General features: G+C 38.7%; 1 protein-coding gene across 1 annotated transcript; it reads left to right on the plus strand.

Annotated features, from left to right (window-relative positions):
- The first annotated feature begins 1,584 nt into the window (after positions 1 to 1,584).
- Positions 1,585 to 18,141, plus strand: LOC147168275 (ubiquitin-conjugating enzyme E2 D2). The gene is made up of 7 exons (XM_086084667.1): positions 1,585 to 1,851; positions 5,634 to 5,697; positions 11,306 to 11,337; positions 11,464 to 11,541; positions 11,633 to 11,738; positions 14,211 to 14,304; positions 17,066 to 18,141. The coding sequence occupies exons 1-7, from the start codon at positions 1,828 to 1,830 to the stop codon at positions 17,109 to 17,111; spliced, it is 444 nt and encodes a 147-aa protein (XP_085940793.1). The 5' UTR covers positions 1,585 to 1,827; the 3' UTR covers positions 17,112 to 18,141.
- Positions 18,142 to 18,982: the final 841 nt, after the last annotated feature.

The raw sequence follows: 18,982 nt of genomic DNA on the forward strand, positions 1-18,982 counted from the left end.
ATTGTTGTAATACCTTTAAAGTGTGTAGTTTTGATTTTGAGGTTTTATTTAATTTCCATTTAGCATCATAATATTGCTAGACATGGTAATTTTGGTGACTAATATTTCAAGCTGTTTCATCTCTAGTCATTCATACAGGCGATGGAGCCTGGGTCTCTCGTCCCAAGTTAAACTGTTTCACTTTTAAAAGCACAATCCGACTTCCAAAATAAGTAAAGTAACTGTAGTTTGTGGGTTCTAGTTGAGAAATATGAACATGTTAGCACTAAAGGCATAGTGTTTACATTTTGGATTTTTCAATGTTTATTCATTTAAATGAAAAAAACACCACTTAATATCACTAATATGAAAAAAAAATCTATCACATCAACGTACATGTTTTTGATTTTGTATACATACATAACGTAGTAAGTGGCGGTAGGCTGAAGTGTGGTCTCTCTGAGGCACCGTAGTGTGCATGCTTCAAAACCGTTGCATTTTATTAGTTCATCACTAAATGGCACACATTGCCCTTTAATTAAGAATTAAGAAGTACATAGTATGCAATAAGTACAAAAGTAAAAATGAGTTTTTACTGTCAGTTACCCAGTATCGCCTCAATGGAGCCCTAAAAAGGATACTCAACACTAAATCAACTTTTTTTTTGGGCGGATAAACTATAAACAGGTGTCCACTAATGCGGTCTTCATGTCCTGGTCATTATTTTTGACATTTTAGGGCTTGTTTGTTGTTTGAATTTGGGGCAAAACCCGTCTGTGTGGCACCATCTTCGGGTTAAACACTGGGATAACACAATTTGGCTGATTGTCCTCTCATTGGACGAGAAGGGATTTACCACGTCAATTGTACAATATGTCGTAGTCGCTCTGCCACCTACCGGCTCAGTCTCGTACACACCTCCTTAGCGAGTTGGAGTTTGAGTAGTAGTGTTTTGCAAGCATCTTTATTCCGATTTTCAGGCTAGTGATTTATTAGCATAGCATTTGGTCAGTTAGCATAGCTTGTCGTAGTATTGAAAGGATTCACGATTACGATGCACGATTTACACAATTGTGGCGAAGCGACTGGCTCAAGTTGGTAAATTTGAACTGGAAACCACTCATGGCATTGCGACAGCCGAGCGGTGTCAAAAATTTACTTACCACACCACACACACGCTGTCCTAAAACAGCAACAACAAACATGGCATCCTGTGGCGTTGGTGTGGAGAAACAATGTTGGATAAAATAATGATTGTGTTCTGTGTACAATGCAGCCAGTTTCCAATATGAGGCAAAAAGGGGCAGACTTGGAGAAGTGAGGAAGTTGGCATATTTGGTCATTGTATTTACTTGTTTACGGCTGTTGAACTGTAAATCAATCCGTCCATTTTCTGAACATCTTATCCTCACCAGAATAATCAAAACATCAAACTAAAAACTAGATTTCCCCACGAAAAATGGGAACAAAAAACAAAAGTATTGCGTTTATGTTTTTGTTCAGTCACAACTAAATACTGTCAACTTCAACCTCTAGCTTTTTTGCAGAGGTCGATGTATTATTGTGAAAGGGCGCCGCCGGATATTCTGCCATTGTTCCTGTTGTGTGGGCACAGGCCCGCTGTGATTTGGTAGCTGCTGCAGTAGGAGGAAGGACCGCGGGTCTACCCCTTCTATCGTTTAGTTTCGAGTCGGAAATCTGTAGGTAGCTCCTTGTAGTATCGATCTACGATCGTTTGAGTGTCCTCTAGTCGTGTTCTATAATAATTACGTCGGCGTGTTATCAACGAACTGAAATTAATCGCCATTTTAACCGCACGTTTTCCCTGGCAGAAGCGCTAGCACAACAATGGCTCTGAAAAGAATCCACAAGGTAAGGAAGTGAGCGCAGAGGCCCTGGATTTCGCAGTTATGTTGGAGATTTCATTTCGATGTTGTCCGATAGCTGACAAGTCGTTTTGGCAGTATTACGCTCCGCATAATAGTTTAATGTTGTCCAAATGGTCGTCACTGGCCTGCACTTTGTAGATAACTGCCTTCAGCCAGCCAGCGACGAGAGTTGGAGTCTGGAGCAAAGCGCCGCTTTTCTGTATCACTAACGGGCCACCTCGATTTACACTCAAGTCGCCCTTTCCAGTGGCTGGTTATCTTTCACAGGCTTACATTTAACACGTTTAATCGCCATATGTTGGGCTGTTTAACGTCGTTATGGCGTTACTGCATGAACCGCATTCGGTCTGCATTCACCCTGCTTATCTTAATTTGCCCCGGTGGCTGGCTAACGATGATAAACTAGATGCTTCCCTCTGATGGAGCTAAGCTAACACATGAACACTAATGTGAAACTTGATTGTAGTCGCTTATAATTGTGCTTGCCGTCAATCGCATCGCCTTGCTAAATCTCCCAGTAAAATACGATGCTAGCTAACTTTTTTTTTTTTATTGTTCATACGAGTGACTCCACATTTGACAGTTGTTCACCTAGCGGCTATGCTAAAGCGAGCTACACTATCAACGACCCCTACCGTTTGCCTAATTATTGTCAAAATCGCTCATTTGGATCTTTTTAAGTGAACGATTTAACCAATGTAATGGTAAATATGGACGGATGTATTCCGTTTGCAATTTTCATGACAGTCCGGACGCGACGACGGATGTCAGCTAAAGTAGTTTATGCTTGTGCTGTTTTTCATCACATTACTTTGACGGTGCGCAACCTTGAATTGTGTTTTACGAGGTCGTGTCGGGAAAAGAAAACCACAGCTTGTACGTTTGTTTGTGTTTTTCCGTCGACATAGAATCCGACCGTGGGAAAGCTAAAAATGATGTTAGCAGGCCCCACGCGTCGTTCGGCTGATGTCGCTAGTGACAGTGAGCGAGCTGCAGGACGACGACATACCGTTCCTTGGATAATATTAGCCGGTCACTGTCTGGGTAGTTTTAATTCGCCCACCGTAAATCTTATTCCGTGTTGATGTTGTAGGAGATGCCCTCGCTAACATCGACGCAAAGCTAACGTTTGTACAGCTGCGCCGGCTACTAACACAACCAACTAGTTGACTCGAACCATGTCTGTAATAACATTGTTGTTGCCACTCATTCCCCAAATTGTCTCAGGGTGCTTTGTTTCGTCACAGGCACTACCTGCCATACCTGGGCTAGAACTATTGCATAATGGCGGTCATTCAATAATTCAATTAGCAATGCCCAATTACCATTTGCGTGTTCAGTGTGTAGCAAATTTGAATAGACTAAACACTTTATGTGAAATTAATCTTCTTTTTGCAGATTTAAAACCAAACAATGCCACCAACAAGAACAGACAATTCTGGTTTAAAATTGGGATGGCGGAAGTATAGCTTTTTGAATTCCATCCAAATGAAAACAGCAGTAAAACAAAAATAAACCCACACTTGGAGCTTTCTACAACCGACTTAACCCCCAAGATAACAAAAGGAAAAAAATCACTTCAGAATAATTTATTATTTACAATCTTTGTTATCACACCTTTCTAGCACTCTTTTTCGAACTTCTGTTTGAATTGGTATAGGTTTTTACTGGATTTGACATCCTCATCAAAACCATATTTATAACTAAAACAACAACTTTACTTTTCAATGATAATGTTTTAAGTCCTATAGGGTGGGCAAAAGTAGGCTTACCCTTAGCAGGTATGCATTTTACAGAGCTAAAACATTTTTTTACATTAACCTGTAATTGTTAATGTGATTTTTTTGTTGTTGCACAATTTAATCTTGTAAATCTCATCATCTCAAAATGTCCTCTATGAGCGTTAAAGTGTGTGCGTGAGTATGTATAGGGATGTGCCAAAATGAAAAATATAAGCCAAAATCGAGACAACATTAAATTATAATACTGTGCCTTAAAAAACAAACAAAATTAAGACTTCAGCTGCATTATTGCCTGCCCTTTCCCAAAATGCTATGTTCATACTCCAGTTCCATTGTTTTTTTTTGTTTTCTTTTTTGCCAATGTGTCTTGTATCTGATTTTACATGTCAAAAGTAAAATTAAAACTTTTTTCAAAAGCCACTGTAAATATAAATTGGCGTGTAACATTTGGACCATAAACAACATCGGACTTCAATAATAGATATCCTATGTTTCTGCCATTCCTTAATTATTTTGTTTGTGTCAGTATTTATATCAAAATGCCTTAATTTCTCTGGTTCATGGTTACTACGCCTAACCAACCACCTGTTTTGAAGGTTTGTAATAATTAGGGGGCTACTCAAATGTCTTTGACCACATGAAGAAAATAAAAAACGTTTTGATTGTTCTACACAGTTTTTGCATTCAGCATAAGCAAGTAACATATCAACACTTAAAACCTATTTACAAGTCGCTCCATATATATGTGCACATGGCGTCAAATAAGCAGGTTTGCATCACGATTTTCCAGTTGGACCTCATTTAAACAAATTGAAAAGTAAAACTGCAAACAGGTGTTGAAGTAGCACAAATTGCTTATGTCACCTACGCACAGGAAGTCGGAGGCAGAAGCGAAGCGACTTGTTTGACGGTATGGGAAGATAGTAAAAGTGTGGGAGCATTTCAGACTGAAACGCAAGGCCAGCTCTGACTTGTAATCATTGTAACACGGACCTTCCTCTCCGCCTAGTATGAAGCCGTGTGGCATCCGTAATAAGATAACATTCATAATGAATATTGGTGAGGTTAATATTAATGTAAACTTACTAACATAACATTAGCCCTGTGGAGGGCTAGGTCTTTTAATTATTTATGACCACCGTCAAAATTGGGACTTATTCATGATCAAGATGACGATGAAGATTCATTATCAGTGTATGCTTGACGCGACCATAATTAACTGTACTGTGAAATTTTGCTCAGTGTAGGCACCTGTCATTGTGTAACATACTGCAACTGTCGTACTGTAAGTGGCGATATTTAGTTGGGTTAGTCTAATGATGAAAATATTTGTTTTCTCTTGAGGTGTCTTCATTTTCGTTTGAACTCTTCCAAAACTTGTAGTACGAATATTTGTCTTACTCCTTGTCAGCTAGTCTAAGATCATACATGCACAACTATGAACCGGTTGTATTATTGTACCGCATGCTAAAATGCTCGCTACTCAAGTGAAGTTGCACAGAGGCTATTAATACTTAAAATAATTTGTATGTTTTTGATACAGCAAATACCAAGTTTAAACTAACATTTTTGTTTATGTTTGAAAATACACCACTGAAAATATTTCTAGAAAGGAAAATACAGTTGGTTGCTTTTCACAATGTGAATTTACAAAATAACTTGATGATATAAAGAATAATCCAATTTGGTCCGTCCTTATTAAGTACAATTTTGTCTTTTGTATTCATAATTGTTGTTTAACCAATCAAACATGATTTATTGACTTGATTATTCAATAGAATTTTCAGTTGGATACTGGAGTACTAAAATATTCCATAGCTACAGCCCTCCAATTCTCCCTATTGTTTAATAAAACCTTTGCTTCAGGTACCCAGGATTAACCTGGTAAAATGTGAGGTTTTGATTTATTTATAGATGATTTGTATTATAAATAATGTTACAAGGGCCAGTTCCTGAACCTTCAATGCATTTGATTTTGCTTCTACTTAACTAACTTCTCTACTATTGTTGTTGTTTGTGTTAGGAATTGAATGACTTCGCACGGGATCCCCCAGCCCAGTGTTCTGCTGGACCAGTAGGAGATGACAGTACGTTTACCACAATACTACCATATTCAAGAGTCAAATGTCCACAACACTTCATTTTCTATTACTACTTAACACAAATATAAATGCAGCAATTTAGTTTTTGCTCCCATTTTTCATGAGTGGGACTCTAAAGATCTAAAAGTCAATTTCCCTGAAATATTTGTTGACAAATCTGTCTACATCTGTGTTAGTGAGCATTTCTTCTTTGTTGAGATAATGTATTCCACCTCACAGGTGTGGCATATCAAGGTGTTGATCAGACAGCATGATTAATGCACAGGCTTGCCTTAGGCTGGCAACAACTTTGCAATGTGCAGTTTTGCTTTGGGGAGGGGGGGTGGGGGGGGTCAGACGCCGGGTCAGACGCCATCGAATGTGAGCATTCGCCTACTCAAGTCGGCTATGGCGACAAACTGCAGTCAGGTGGAGACCCCGATGATGATGAGGAGCATGCAGATGAACTTCCCTGAGATGTGGAGGTCCTGTTACACAGCCGTGCAATTAGCATGCCGTCTAATCTGCATCTTGATATGTCACACCTTGTGAGGTGAGATGGATTATTTTGACAAAGGTGAAATGCTCACTAACACAGATTTAGATAGATTTGTAAATAAGAGTTAGAGGAAATGAAAAATGCTCGGCCGGAAAAAATATTATGCCAATTTTTACTATCATTGCATTTATTATAATTTATTAAAATTATAATATTGTTATAAAATATTTATTTAGCACTGGCATTTTAACCAAGCACAATATAAATTGAAATGAGCCCACACCGCAGACATGTTGGCTAATGGTACATTAAACACCAAATGAGGGTTGAGCATTTTCTGGCGGTGCGATTGCACTTTATAGCCAATGTAGTTCACACAGGCGGGCACGGATGCGTGCAACGGGACAAGGTGCGGTGCACTTAAAATCGGCACATTCACATATTCACCAACGTTTAAAAATAAATAAATTTGTTCGCACCAGCTAATCGACTTCGGGAACGGACTGCAAAGTCACACACAGTCCTGTACAGTTCTGTCACCACCCGAAAATAGCGGTAAGTGTTTCAGTGTTTAAAACTGTTGATAGCAATAGTGCTAGCTAAATTAGCTAAAGCATTTAGCACGGCCACGGGGTTGCCGGTGAAAAAGTGGAAGCGCTCGAAGGGGCTCTTATAAAAAAAAAAAGGGGGGGTGCTGCAGGAGAAGGGGTGGCTCACCTGTACTGCAGCACACGGCAGTTCTGTCTTTTTTCGATCCGCTTAAATGTTGTTCACCAAGCGACGCCCCTCACCTCCGGTGTGCGTAATGGCCCCGGAAGCTGCTGCGACCGACCAGTGCAAACTCACACGGTAAAAGGCCAGCGAGAAGAAGAGAAACTCACCCCGCGTTCGCTGTTTAATTCAATTGCTTGCAGCGTTTTTTTTTTTGTTTGTTTTTTTTTGCTTGCGTCACCACAACATTCTATTTCGACAAGATTCTTTTGGCTTAAATTTTATTTTGGCCGAATGTCGAAAATGGCAAAAATAGCCATTTTCGACTGAACATTTTTGGTGGCCGAATATTCGGTGCATCAACTATTTTAGACATTTGAGTCCAGCTCATGAGAGCAAAAACATAATTGTTGTGTTTATACTTTTGTTCAGTGAAGACTTGCATTCTATTATAACAGGGTTTCCTTAAAAAAGTAGTGACTGGAAGTAATTAATACAGTTTTCTAAGTCTTAAAATAACAGCATATTTCAAATTCAACACTCACAATGCTCTGCGTTTGGATGTATTTAATTATACAAGTGCAACAAGCAACTTATCAACCCAACTGGCTGATCGGTTAGTGACCACTCAATATGTCATGCACTGTTGTGTATGGACTTTGCTAGCTCTGTCCATTTATCTGCAAGCAGAATGGCTGCATTCTTCATAAGATCAGTTCAAGACGAACCAAAAATGTCACTAAATGACATAAGTGGCACCAATAAAGTAAATTCATCCATAATGTTTCAATTTATATTAGTAACTATAAATATTCGCAGAATTAGGGCAGGGCGATACGGCCCAAAATAAAATTTTGATTTATCTTTTTTTGTGTTCTTCAGTCATTCAGGACCATTACGATTTTAATGAATTTTGATCTAATAAACCCAATAAGCATTTATTTAAAGGTTTAATTTACTAAAAAATAATTCCTGTGCAAAATGTTTAGACAACAAAAATATATGCTGATTTTAAATCAGTATTAACATAAACTTAACATTTATGGTTTGTGCTTAAATGCCACAATTAAGTAGTTGGTAGCTATTGAAAACATGTCTTGTAAACCACCCATCCAGAATTCTGACACTTGTGCAAAATTACAACTCACAATAACATTAGGATGTAACAGAACATAAGAACAACAGCTTTTAATAATCCAGAAAAACAACTAAATTTCCCGATTTAGCAAATTTTCAACAATTTCATTGAATTCGATTTCTTTCTCTCTCTTTTTTTTTTAAATAATGCAACTTTACAGTGGTATTCGTGCAGCGTTAAATAGCAAAGAATGATTCAAAAAATGTAAAATCACAAGGAGTTGGTCTGGCTGCTATTTTACAAGTTCCGCCTTTGAGTGACGGTATATACTCCCTTGGCAAGTGCCTTTCAACACCGCAGCAGAATAATAATAATAATAATTGGAAGTCACTTTTACCACCCTCTCAGTATCAATTTTCTGTCAATTTCCGATATTGACACTTCACCTGTTTTCACCCGCTCATTGAGATATCTGCACCAGATGCATCTCATGATTGCGGAAGAGTGTGCCACTCCAAGTCAGAAGAGTAGAGCATAGAAGCAGCCGCTGAAGTGAATGAAATGTGCTACAAAACTAAACAGGGAAACACATGTCAAATACGTCAAGGGGCATGTCGTGACGAGTGTCTTGGAAAAATACAGCTAGCACAGGCGCAGGCGAACTGAAGAATATAAGCTATTAGAATGGACAGGCCTTGAAAAGGATGATCAGATGCGGTGTTGACATGTATTGAAACGTGCAACAAAACATTACATACAGTATGCGTCCTGTGATAAGACAGTCTGTAAAAGACATGACTCTGAAATTTCACAATAGATCAGCTGATTAAAAATAACAAATTGTAATACATTAAATACAAAATACACATAGGCTTAAACTGATAACAGCTAAAAATGGTGTACTGGATTTTTGTATGGGTGTGCAAACTGTAGCATTACCCATTTAAATTGGCTGTAAACACAAAGAACAATAATGTTAAGTGTCAAGTCAAACAATATCGGAACACAGCAGTGTAGTTTTGGTTGTTTAAAATAAATCTCCTTAATTGTACAGTCACTATATTGCTTCTGTAACCTGTGGAGTGTCTTTACTTACCAAAGTCCTCAATTACGTCACATATGCCGATGAAAGTTACGCAAAAGGCAGATTCACATGGGAAGATATACAGGCGTAGTATTACGGCCAAGTCACACTGACTGCGGAACGGATGCGGTGCGTTTTCCGTACGGCAGCCGCAAGGAATAAAAAACATTCGAGTCTGCGTGTCAATTCACACCAGCTGCAGTGCGTTGTGTATGCGGTGCCGAAGGTTTCCGCAAGCGTTCTATTTTTTCCTGGACGCCGCATGCGGATTTTCATGAAGCTGAAGAAATTACACGAGCCGGACAGGAAGTCATGCATCAAGGTAGATCTGGTACATTTCAAAATAAAACCGTTTGCAAACTAAATTTTTGGGGAGAGAAGCTACCTAACTACATAGCATGGACATGAGTCGGACATTTAAGAGAAAAAAACAAGCGTGATCTTGTGATCTGGCGGGTGCTGATTTCCAGACACGGACAGCTCGCGCAACGCACGGGGTGTGAATTGCAGTCCGTGCGGCGGCCTTACGGAAAACGCACCGCGGCCGTTCCGCAGTCAGTGTGAATTGGGCGTTAGATGTTCTATACAAAGTGTTTTTCTGCAGGGCCCTGTGAACAGGCTCGATATCTGTACCTGCTTTTGAAGAGAGCCAGCAAAAAAAACATTTTGTTTTTACTATGTTGATAAAATGTAAACATACACTAACATTCATTAGCATAGGGATGCACGATAATGCTATTTTCAACCCATACCGATAAACCAATAACTTAGAAAGTGTCGACGTCAATAACCGATATGTAAGCAGATAATTGTTTGCAAAATTAACTTGAATACATTTAAGGCGTTTTTCAAACATGTACATTACATTGAAACATTGTGTAAAGCACCATGAAGCTGAATTTTATTGATACCTTTGCTTCAAAGAAAAAACAGTAACTCATTTTGAGTTTCCCAAAACAAAAGTCATGTTTTAAAAATGCAACAAAAAACTGCAGGGAAACATTTTGGGGAGCCACAGTAAAGCCATACTGGCGACTGCCGTGTCGCCATGATGCTTCTTCTGTGAACACGAGGCCGCGCACTTTATGACGTCACAAATATGCGACACCACCATAGGAGGAGGAAAGGTTGGGCACAACTTGAACCACAACCACAACATTTTAATATCATCAGCGGGATGTCTTTATTATCTGGCTTATCTGTATGACATCAAATTGGTTGATAATTGGCGATATCAATATGGCAATATGGTACAGTAAAGTGACGTGACCCTTTTCAGCTGCACGATACTCAAACCATATGGGTGAAGTCAGCCATTTTCAGTCACTTTTTGATCGAGTAGCGTCATCATCGTCACTGCATTGTAGCACCTGAAATATACATCTAGAAATTAGAAAAATAAAGGATGCTGCAGTATTAAATCTCCACAGTATCTGTTTTGCTGCAGTTGTCTTTTTTCTTGCAGCCCTCAGTCTCCTCACAAATACAATCATTTAATTATGTGGCCAACAAGAGACCCTTGTTCTCCTCCCTTAGTTTTTTTAATGTGTCTTTTTGAATGATGTGTTCAATGTGGTGTGTTTTTTGCAGCTTCTCTCTATACTTTTATTTATTTGTGACTAGGCGGGCGCAAGCAGATTTGAGCTGAGGCTACTTGCGCATCAGGCAATAGTTCACAGACTGACAGCCTTTAGGAGAGGCTGAGTGGAAGCTGAGCACCTCCACAGCATACCAACTAGTCCGTGCTTAATTGCTACAACTCAGCTGCTAACACACAGGCTTGAAATTGTGTTCCTTAAGAAAGCTCTAAATGACATTTCCGTAATATGTTTGCATTGTTGTAATAACTTATTTGTTTTCTTTCTCAAGCCATTAATGAATTGGGTCTTTGTTTCATCCCCCCCCGTTTGGTCTATTAAATAGTGGTGTATTTAGCCTTACCTTGTGTATGGACACCACAATCAAATTACACAACAAACTCAAAAATGTTGCAATTGTATTGACATATTACCAGCAATGTAAAGCGTTGTTTCCAAAATGTTGGTAATCTTTTTGGCGCCATGAGTGTCTCACTGGTAGACTTCCATAGTGTGAGAGTGACACGTGCACAAATGTCAAGGGGATATTTGAAGGCAAATGCTAATAGGTTGGCACCATAAGTAAATACATTTTCCTAAACAATATATATGTTCTACCCCCAACTACTGTGTCCTCCTAATCAATTCCTCTGTGTTTCGTTCAGGTTTTCATTGGCAAGCCACAATAATGGGGCCTGTAAGTATTCACCTCAGCGGTCACTTTCATGTTGACATGTTCACTCGCTGATTGCGCAAACATGATTTATCATCCATTTAGCTTCTTTGTATATGTCTTACAGTAAGTTTTTGTCTCCTGCATTAGAATGACAGTCCTTACCAAGGCGGGGTTTTCTTCTTGACTATCCACTTCCCCACAGACTACCCCTTCAAACCACCAAAGGTATGCAAGACAGGAATACATAAAAAAATGGAAACCTGGCTTTTCTGTCTCTCTTGCCTCACATTGACCTCGTTGGGTCCGTCTTCTTTAGGTTGCATTTACCACAAGAATTTACCATCCAAATATCAACAGCAACGGCAGCATTTGTCTTGACATCCTGCGATCACAGTGGTCTCCGGCTCTCACCATCTCCAAAGGTAGGCGCTTTCGTGCTGACCTTCAAACTCTCAAAGCAAACGTATGCACACATTGTGATCGCTGCACAATAACAGTTTATTAGAAGCAAGCAAAGCTGTTTTCATAGCCCAGAGGTCTTTTCGCTCTTAATGCTAAGATACACGGTTGGCAAAAAAATGCCAATAATGATTAATCGGTCAAATGAATTTCAAAAATACAGCGTGGGGGTATTTTCTACAAAACTGAGCTCAGAGCTCGGGTTCTCCCCCCAAATCCTCTATTTCCTGTTTGTGGGTACATTTGGAAATATAGTCCAAGCGTGCACTGCTTCACTCCAACCGTTCAGAAATTCAGAGCATTGTTCAAATGTGCCGTTCGTTTATTACTCAACTAAACTCTTCTTTAAATAAGAGTTCCACAAAAAAGGAGTGCCGCAGCCCAGTGCAACGTCAGTACAAGTGAACGAAACAAATCAAGCACAAACTGCTGATTGCTTTATAACATAGGCTGCGCTCGGTAATTAACGTTAGGGAAGTGTGCTCGGTCTCTCTGAGCACAAACACTGACTGGTGTCAGTGAGTCTCTGAATGTACGCCATTTTGACGGCAGCAAACGAGTTTGGAGTTGGGCGAAACTTCGCTTTTAACTACAGAAAAGTTTTTCTTTTTCATTTAAAATGTCTTATCTGAAGTACTGTAGAATCCCGATTTGCATTGTTGTCTAATGTACGAACCTGATCGGTTATTGCGCCGTTTAGTGCTGTAAATCGTAAATCCTTTTTTGTGGTGTACGCCACATGCTAATCAAAAGTTGCCATGACTACAGTTCTTCATATTCTAGTTATTTTTCTGCTTCATTTTCATCTACTTTCTTTTGGTGGTTGCCATATACTTTTGGTGCAATACTGAGACATTGTTTAGCAAGCTATAAATTAGGTGGCCACTGACGGTAATGCATGACTACTGCCGGTGGAAAGAATGTGCTGGCTAATTTGCAGAAAGTCCACCACACATTAGGAACGGAGATTTTTGGTGCCAGACCAGTCCGTGCTCTAATTTTAATATGTCGCACCTGTGTATAAGTTGTCGAACCAAACTATGAAAAAGTGTGAGACTTATCGTCTGAAAAATACGGTACATGCAATTTTGTATGTATAAAGACTTGTAGTTCTTCTTTTTGAGATGCTCAACTCAAATTTTATAGGGCACAAAAACGACCACAAGAAAGTGTGAATAAAATAGAATAGAAAGCCTTTATTGAGACGTTTTATGACGCAGATGCAGCAAAATTGAGGTTATGAAAAACATAAAAGACAAACAATAAGAAAATAATGACAAACATGTTGTACTAACTGCAGAATGAGGATACATTTTCCCACGGCTTGAAAGTAGTTTTTTTTTTTTTTTTTTTTTTTTTTTTTTTTAAATCTATCCCTGGAACCGCAGCTTTGTGATACGTGTGGCCGAAGCTGCGCCGGTGTGCCAAGCAGAGCAAGACGGAGAGAAAGACGGACAAACTACTACCGCCGATTCGATGTTGCCGTAGTGAAATAGTCTTCCTGAATGTATCAACTTTGCATCTCCATTGTTGCACCAGCTCACCGTTAAACATGTTCGAATAAAACTCTGCACATAACGGCTGGCACATCACAGAGTTGGCTGGAAGAGCCGTTTCGTCATCTTTAATAAGCCACATGACATTTCCACCCTGAAAAGCACCAACTCCGACCTATTGAATATTACATGCCTACTTCACAAAGCCATGTTGACACACTTTAAAAGAATGAGATAATTTTACCTCTCGAGGGCGTCCAAGTAGCTTGAAATAAACGGAAACCGGATACTCGTACCCCACTCTATCTTTTCATCGGAAATATGTAATGTTGATTAAAAAAAAAATAATAATAATAAAGTGCCCCCTCACCCTATTTTGAATACTGCTTCTGATGTTAAATTAGATGTCACAATATACAGTAAAGCGTTCAGATCTATTGGGTATTATTCCCCTTAAGAAGCACTGTACAGAGTGCTTGCTTTTATTTATGGCAGTCGTAGATCGATAGATCGATCAATAGAAACAGAAAGGGCAATCCCGAACGTCTCTTGCAAACTGGCGGGAGCCGGACCTATTTCCCAATAAGTCATATCCACAAATGGAGGATATTTGTTTGGATACCTAACCTGTCCATTCTGGTCAGCTGCGGCAGTTGATACTCGTTACGATTAGTGCCAGACTTTCTGCCAACATTCATGGTGGAGTATTTTATTTTGTTAAAGCCCTAAATACCTTCATCATTTTCAATTGCATGTATAAGATATAAATATATATAAATAAATATATAATATATATAATATAATATATAAACATATGAGTGCCTCATATGTTTATATATTACTTTACACAAATGTCATCTTGCCTGCACAACATGTAAAGTATCGTGATGGTATTTAAGTCAAATGGTGTTTGATGAACCTCTTCAATGTCCTTTGCAGTTCTCCTGTCCATCTGCTCTCTTCTGTGCGACCCAAACCCGGATGACCCCTTAGTACCCGAGATCGCCCGTATCTACAAGACGGACAGGGAAAAGTATGTTTTCTCAGTCAGTCTTGACAGTTGGAGAGATGATGGTTTAATTTGTGGTTGGTAACATCATCTACAACCACAGTAATATCAATATTGTATTGTAGTAACAGTGCTTCTTTGGTTTGTTCTTCAATTTGCAAATTCACATTTTGCTCTTTATTCAGTTGGTTTTGAATAAGCAACATTCAAAATGTCGTTGGCATTTAAAGTAGTAAGAGTTCAATTCTGCTGGAAGTTAAATTTGAGAGATTTTGACCAGTATAAATGTAATCTGTAGGGCTGGGTTAAAAAAAATAATTAATAATCGATATTGAATCAATTTTCCTTTTGGAGCCTAATATCGATTCATAAAACCATGAATCAATTGTTTTAATATCTCTTTTCCCCATAAATTCATAAGAAAATAGAATTTTAAAGGCTGATTCAGGCCTTAAAGTACTCCGGCACAGTGCTGGATTTCCGGCGTAAGAGCCACTAGCCAATGTTATTAAAACGGCGCAATGACAAATCCAGTGAAGTAAACAAATGCATGCGGGGAATATTTGACACGTCTGGCAAAACACCGCCAATGCGGAGAGAAGGCTAACTTCAAAATAAACCTTCCCATACCAATTAATATGTGGAGCGCAATACCAAGGAACGCTTTTATTTTGAAGTTGTGCCTGACGCGGCGCAACAGAAGTCTTGACTTGTCTTGCGACGTGTGTCTGCTGTCAATATTGCCGGCAAACAAAGTCAACAAAACCCATTTGTCCTGAAATCACGTTCGATCGCCAATTAAGAAGCACTAAAATAAGACTTAATTACACTGACATTGTATTGCAAGGTGCCTGTTGCTCGTGTTTAGGGCATCTACAGTGTTAGCGTGCTAGCGGCCGCAGCTAGAGCCAATCGGATTACTTTTCAGCGGCAGTCTGATCAATGTGATGATTGCACACTGATGCTGACAGCCGAACACAGTTGCCGTTCCTAATAAATAAACCGAGCTCACTCAATTGTGCAGTTGACGGTCGACAAAATCACAACTGTGGTTCTGACGTCACTTTGTCTCACAGACCAAAAACTACTCAACTCGGAATTTCATTTCATACAAAGTGCTGTACATGGAGTAAAAATCAGTCATGGAAAAAAGACGGGTAAAACAAAAATAATACCAAATAAATATTGTAAGCGGTTAAATGAATAAGTAAATAAAATAACACAAGTAGGTAAGTCAATAAATAATACATTAATAACAAAATACAACAGGCACCATAAAACATTGAAACAATGATGAGTCTCATGCCGACTCAAACGGCAAAGAACAAAGGTGTGTTTTAAAAGTGGGTAGAGAGGGAGGTTGCCTATTATTTAACAGAAGGTTATTCCAAAATCCATGGAGAGAGATTTGTCTAAAATCTCCGAACTTTCTAGACGGGAAAATAATGTGCTGTTAAGCACAATTTTTTAAAAGTTGATTATCTAGAAATGAAAGTTGGTCGATCATTAGTAAGTGGAATTGTATTTTTATTGTATTCTGTATTCATAATTGTTCTTTCACCAAGTGAAAATATTATTTTTATACAAATACCTGATTATTCAATAGAATTTTCTGTAGGATATTTGAATACCAAAATATTCGAAAGTTGCAGCACTAGAGGGGACTGCAACCCGCACTGCTATACTGTACTATACATAATATAAATGGATAATGAAAGAGATGACCTGACATTTGGGGAGGACTGGCCATCGGGAATTTCATGAGTTTACAAATGCCCAGTCCGTCCACAGCGACGAATCGAATAGTAATCAATGGCTTGATGTCGGTCGAACAACGAATCAGCACGTTGGACACTGCACCAGCGCTCCCCAGAAAGCCCTGCTGATTTTGTTTGTATCTTGTTTTCTTGAAATTTACTGTTGACATGAATTTTAAAGTACTTTCTTATATGTAAGAAATATCTGACTTATTGCACTTTAAGATAATTCAGAATCTTTTTAATTTATATAAAAAAATATATATATTAGAATTCTGAAAATATTTTCATTTCATCCTTGTTGATGTCGACCAGTTACTGCCTCTGCAAAATTTAATATAGAATTTGTTTGTGGAATTTTTATCATGTCCTCGATATTTAAGAATAATTTATGTTCCATAAGAATCTATATCGGATGGAATTGGAGTGAATCAAATCAGATTTTTTTTTTTTTATTGAATCAAACTGAACTCCTGTGAATTGAAATTTAATCGATTGAGGAAATTGGAATCGATACCCAGCCGTAGTAATCTGTTTGCATTTATTGTTGTGTTGAGATATTTCTCGGTTTTAGGTTACTATCTCTCGAACTGGGAGCTAAAAATATTCCATGTTTTTTTTTATTGAACATATAAACCAGCAATCGAAATACTGCAATTAAAATTTAAATATTTAAAAGAAAGGCATTTTTTTACATACATGGTCATCGTTAAGCACAGCTTACATGTTCAATAGGGAGGACAAAGAAGTAAAAAACGTATCGAGTCTACCCCCTTACAAAACAAAACACAAACTTGCACATAAACAGCTGCACTTATACGTGCATAGATATGCCAACAGCATTGTACATTTAGTTGATAAGCTAACGTTTTTACAGATATATAAATCTGTAATGTAATGTGTTTCAGCAGCCATTTTATGAGGAAATAGGATACGCCCATTTGTTTTGGTCACAATTCTGCATGGCACTTATCACTGAGCTTAAATATCAAGTTCTCACGATTTGTCAACATGTCCGTCTGTTTCAGGTACAACAAAATAGCCCGGGAATGGACACAAAAGTATGCAATGTAGTGTTGGTGGTGCAGAATCAAGGCCAACCAGCTCTACGGCAAAAGTTTGGGAAGCTTGAGATGTAAAGAAGAAAACAAACAAAAAAAAACACATACAAACAAATGAAAAGTTTAAAATAAGATCTTGTTGGTTTCCATTGGAGTGCTTTCGTTGAGCCACGCCCCCCCCCCCCCTCTCTCTCTCACCAGAGTACCTCTACCCCCCCTCATATGTGTTGTTTCTCCTCCCCCGTATGTCTTTATCTTTCTGTCTTGCTTCCCCAACCACCTGCCATGCCTCCCTCCTGTCAACTAAAAGCCAACTTGCAATTGTAATAACTTTAAGCGCCTCTTCTTTAGTGCCCCGCCCTTTTAGTCTTCACATCCGTACTGCGTTTCATTTCGTTTCCTTGCAGGTTTGGTTGTCGCCGCCTCCCCTTTTCCCCCCCATCCTCAATCAACCACCCCAGATAGTCAATCACTTAAAGCATTCCTTTGAGCATCTGAACTTTGAAGGGACCTGTTTCTTTGTTTCATTTTTGGGGGGAGGAGGGGCACACAAAATTGGGGGAATTTTTCTCACTCGGCATACTTGGTTTCCTTTTTGCTTCCCATCTGTTGAGAAAAACGACTGACTGAGTTGAAGAGCACTCTGTGTTAAATACATGTTGACTCTTGTTATAAACATACACATGGACATCTGTAACCCCATGTCACCCCCCACAATGGCTGCCATGTTTTCTTTATTGACAAAGTGGAGGATCTGGACCGGGTATTTAAGCAATTTCTTTTTTTTCCCCCCAACCTGTGTATTGACCCACCCCACCCATCCCTCACCCTATAACTCTTTAGGTTGCTTATTTTATTTTTCTTATTTGCTTTTTTTGTTAAATTTAGAGGCTAACATCATAAATGGCTCTGGGACTGGCTTGGGCTCTGAGTGCGAGGAGAACACACTCTTCTTGCACAAAACCTCTGTATATTGAATTACCTGAGAGGCTCCTTGAGCTTTGTGTGTTGATTAAACTGTGTAATAAAAACCGTGACTCCTGTGTTGACTCATAACACCTCTTTGGGAGGACATGGGAGGAAGGACAGGGTTATTAAACTGCCGGGGCAGGCTTGGGATCCCTTTTTCAACTTCCAACTCATTTTGAATGTGTAAGTGTCACGTTTCTACATCTGTCTGAATAGCGTTTACGTTTCTCAACTGGATTGCCATACGAATATGGTGATTGACAGCCCATAATTATTTTATGATAAAAATATTTGGAAGTGTTCATATACTGCACACCAAAATGACCATATAGTATACTGTTCTACAGTTCAGTGAGCGGTTTGTCGCCCCCAGACGTTGCCTCGTGAAATTACATATTTTTTTTCAGTTGTAGCATTATTGATTGAAAATGGCTTTGTAAAGGTTTATTTATAATGTAAATATACTCGTCGGTTGTAGACAAGTTGCTGTTCAATGACTATCTATGGAAACAGTTGATACTCATCTTTAAAACCCTTAATAGTAATAATAATAATGCATCACATTTATAAAGCGCTTTTCTAGACACTCAAGACGCTAGTAAACAATTCAGGGCACTATAATAACTTTTTATTAATAATTTTTCACTACTAGTGCAACTTTTGCCCTCGTACTAGTAGTATGATGTTTTAAGGAAAGCAGTTTGAACATTTAATCGAAATGTCAGTGCTGTAAATGTGTTTCCTTAGCAAAGATCAAGTAGCTTGTAGCTGTATTTGTTGATTATTAACAACGCCAAATAATAAGCAACATCAAACTGATTTATAACTTTTTGATCGTTTTGGGACCGGTTAAATGATTCATTTTCAGTGCGTTCATATCGTTTAAATCAAAGCTGATGTCACGATTCAAATTTT

The sequence above is a fragment of the Leptonotus elevatus genome, chromosome 9 (genome assembly GCF_054856555.1).
Source record: "Leptonotus elevatus isolate MCC_2025b chromosome 9, RoL_Lele_1.0, whole genome shotgun sequence".
NCBI lineage: Eukaryota > Metazoa > Chordata > Actinopteri > Syngnathiformes > Syngnathidae > Leptonotus > Leptonotus elevatus.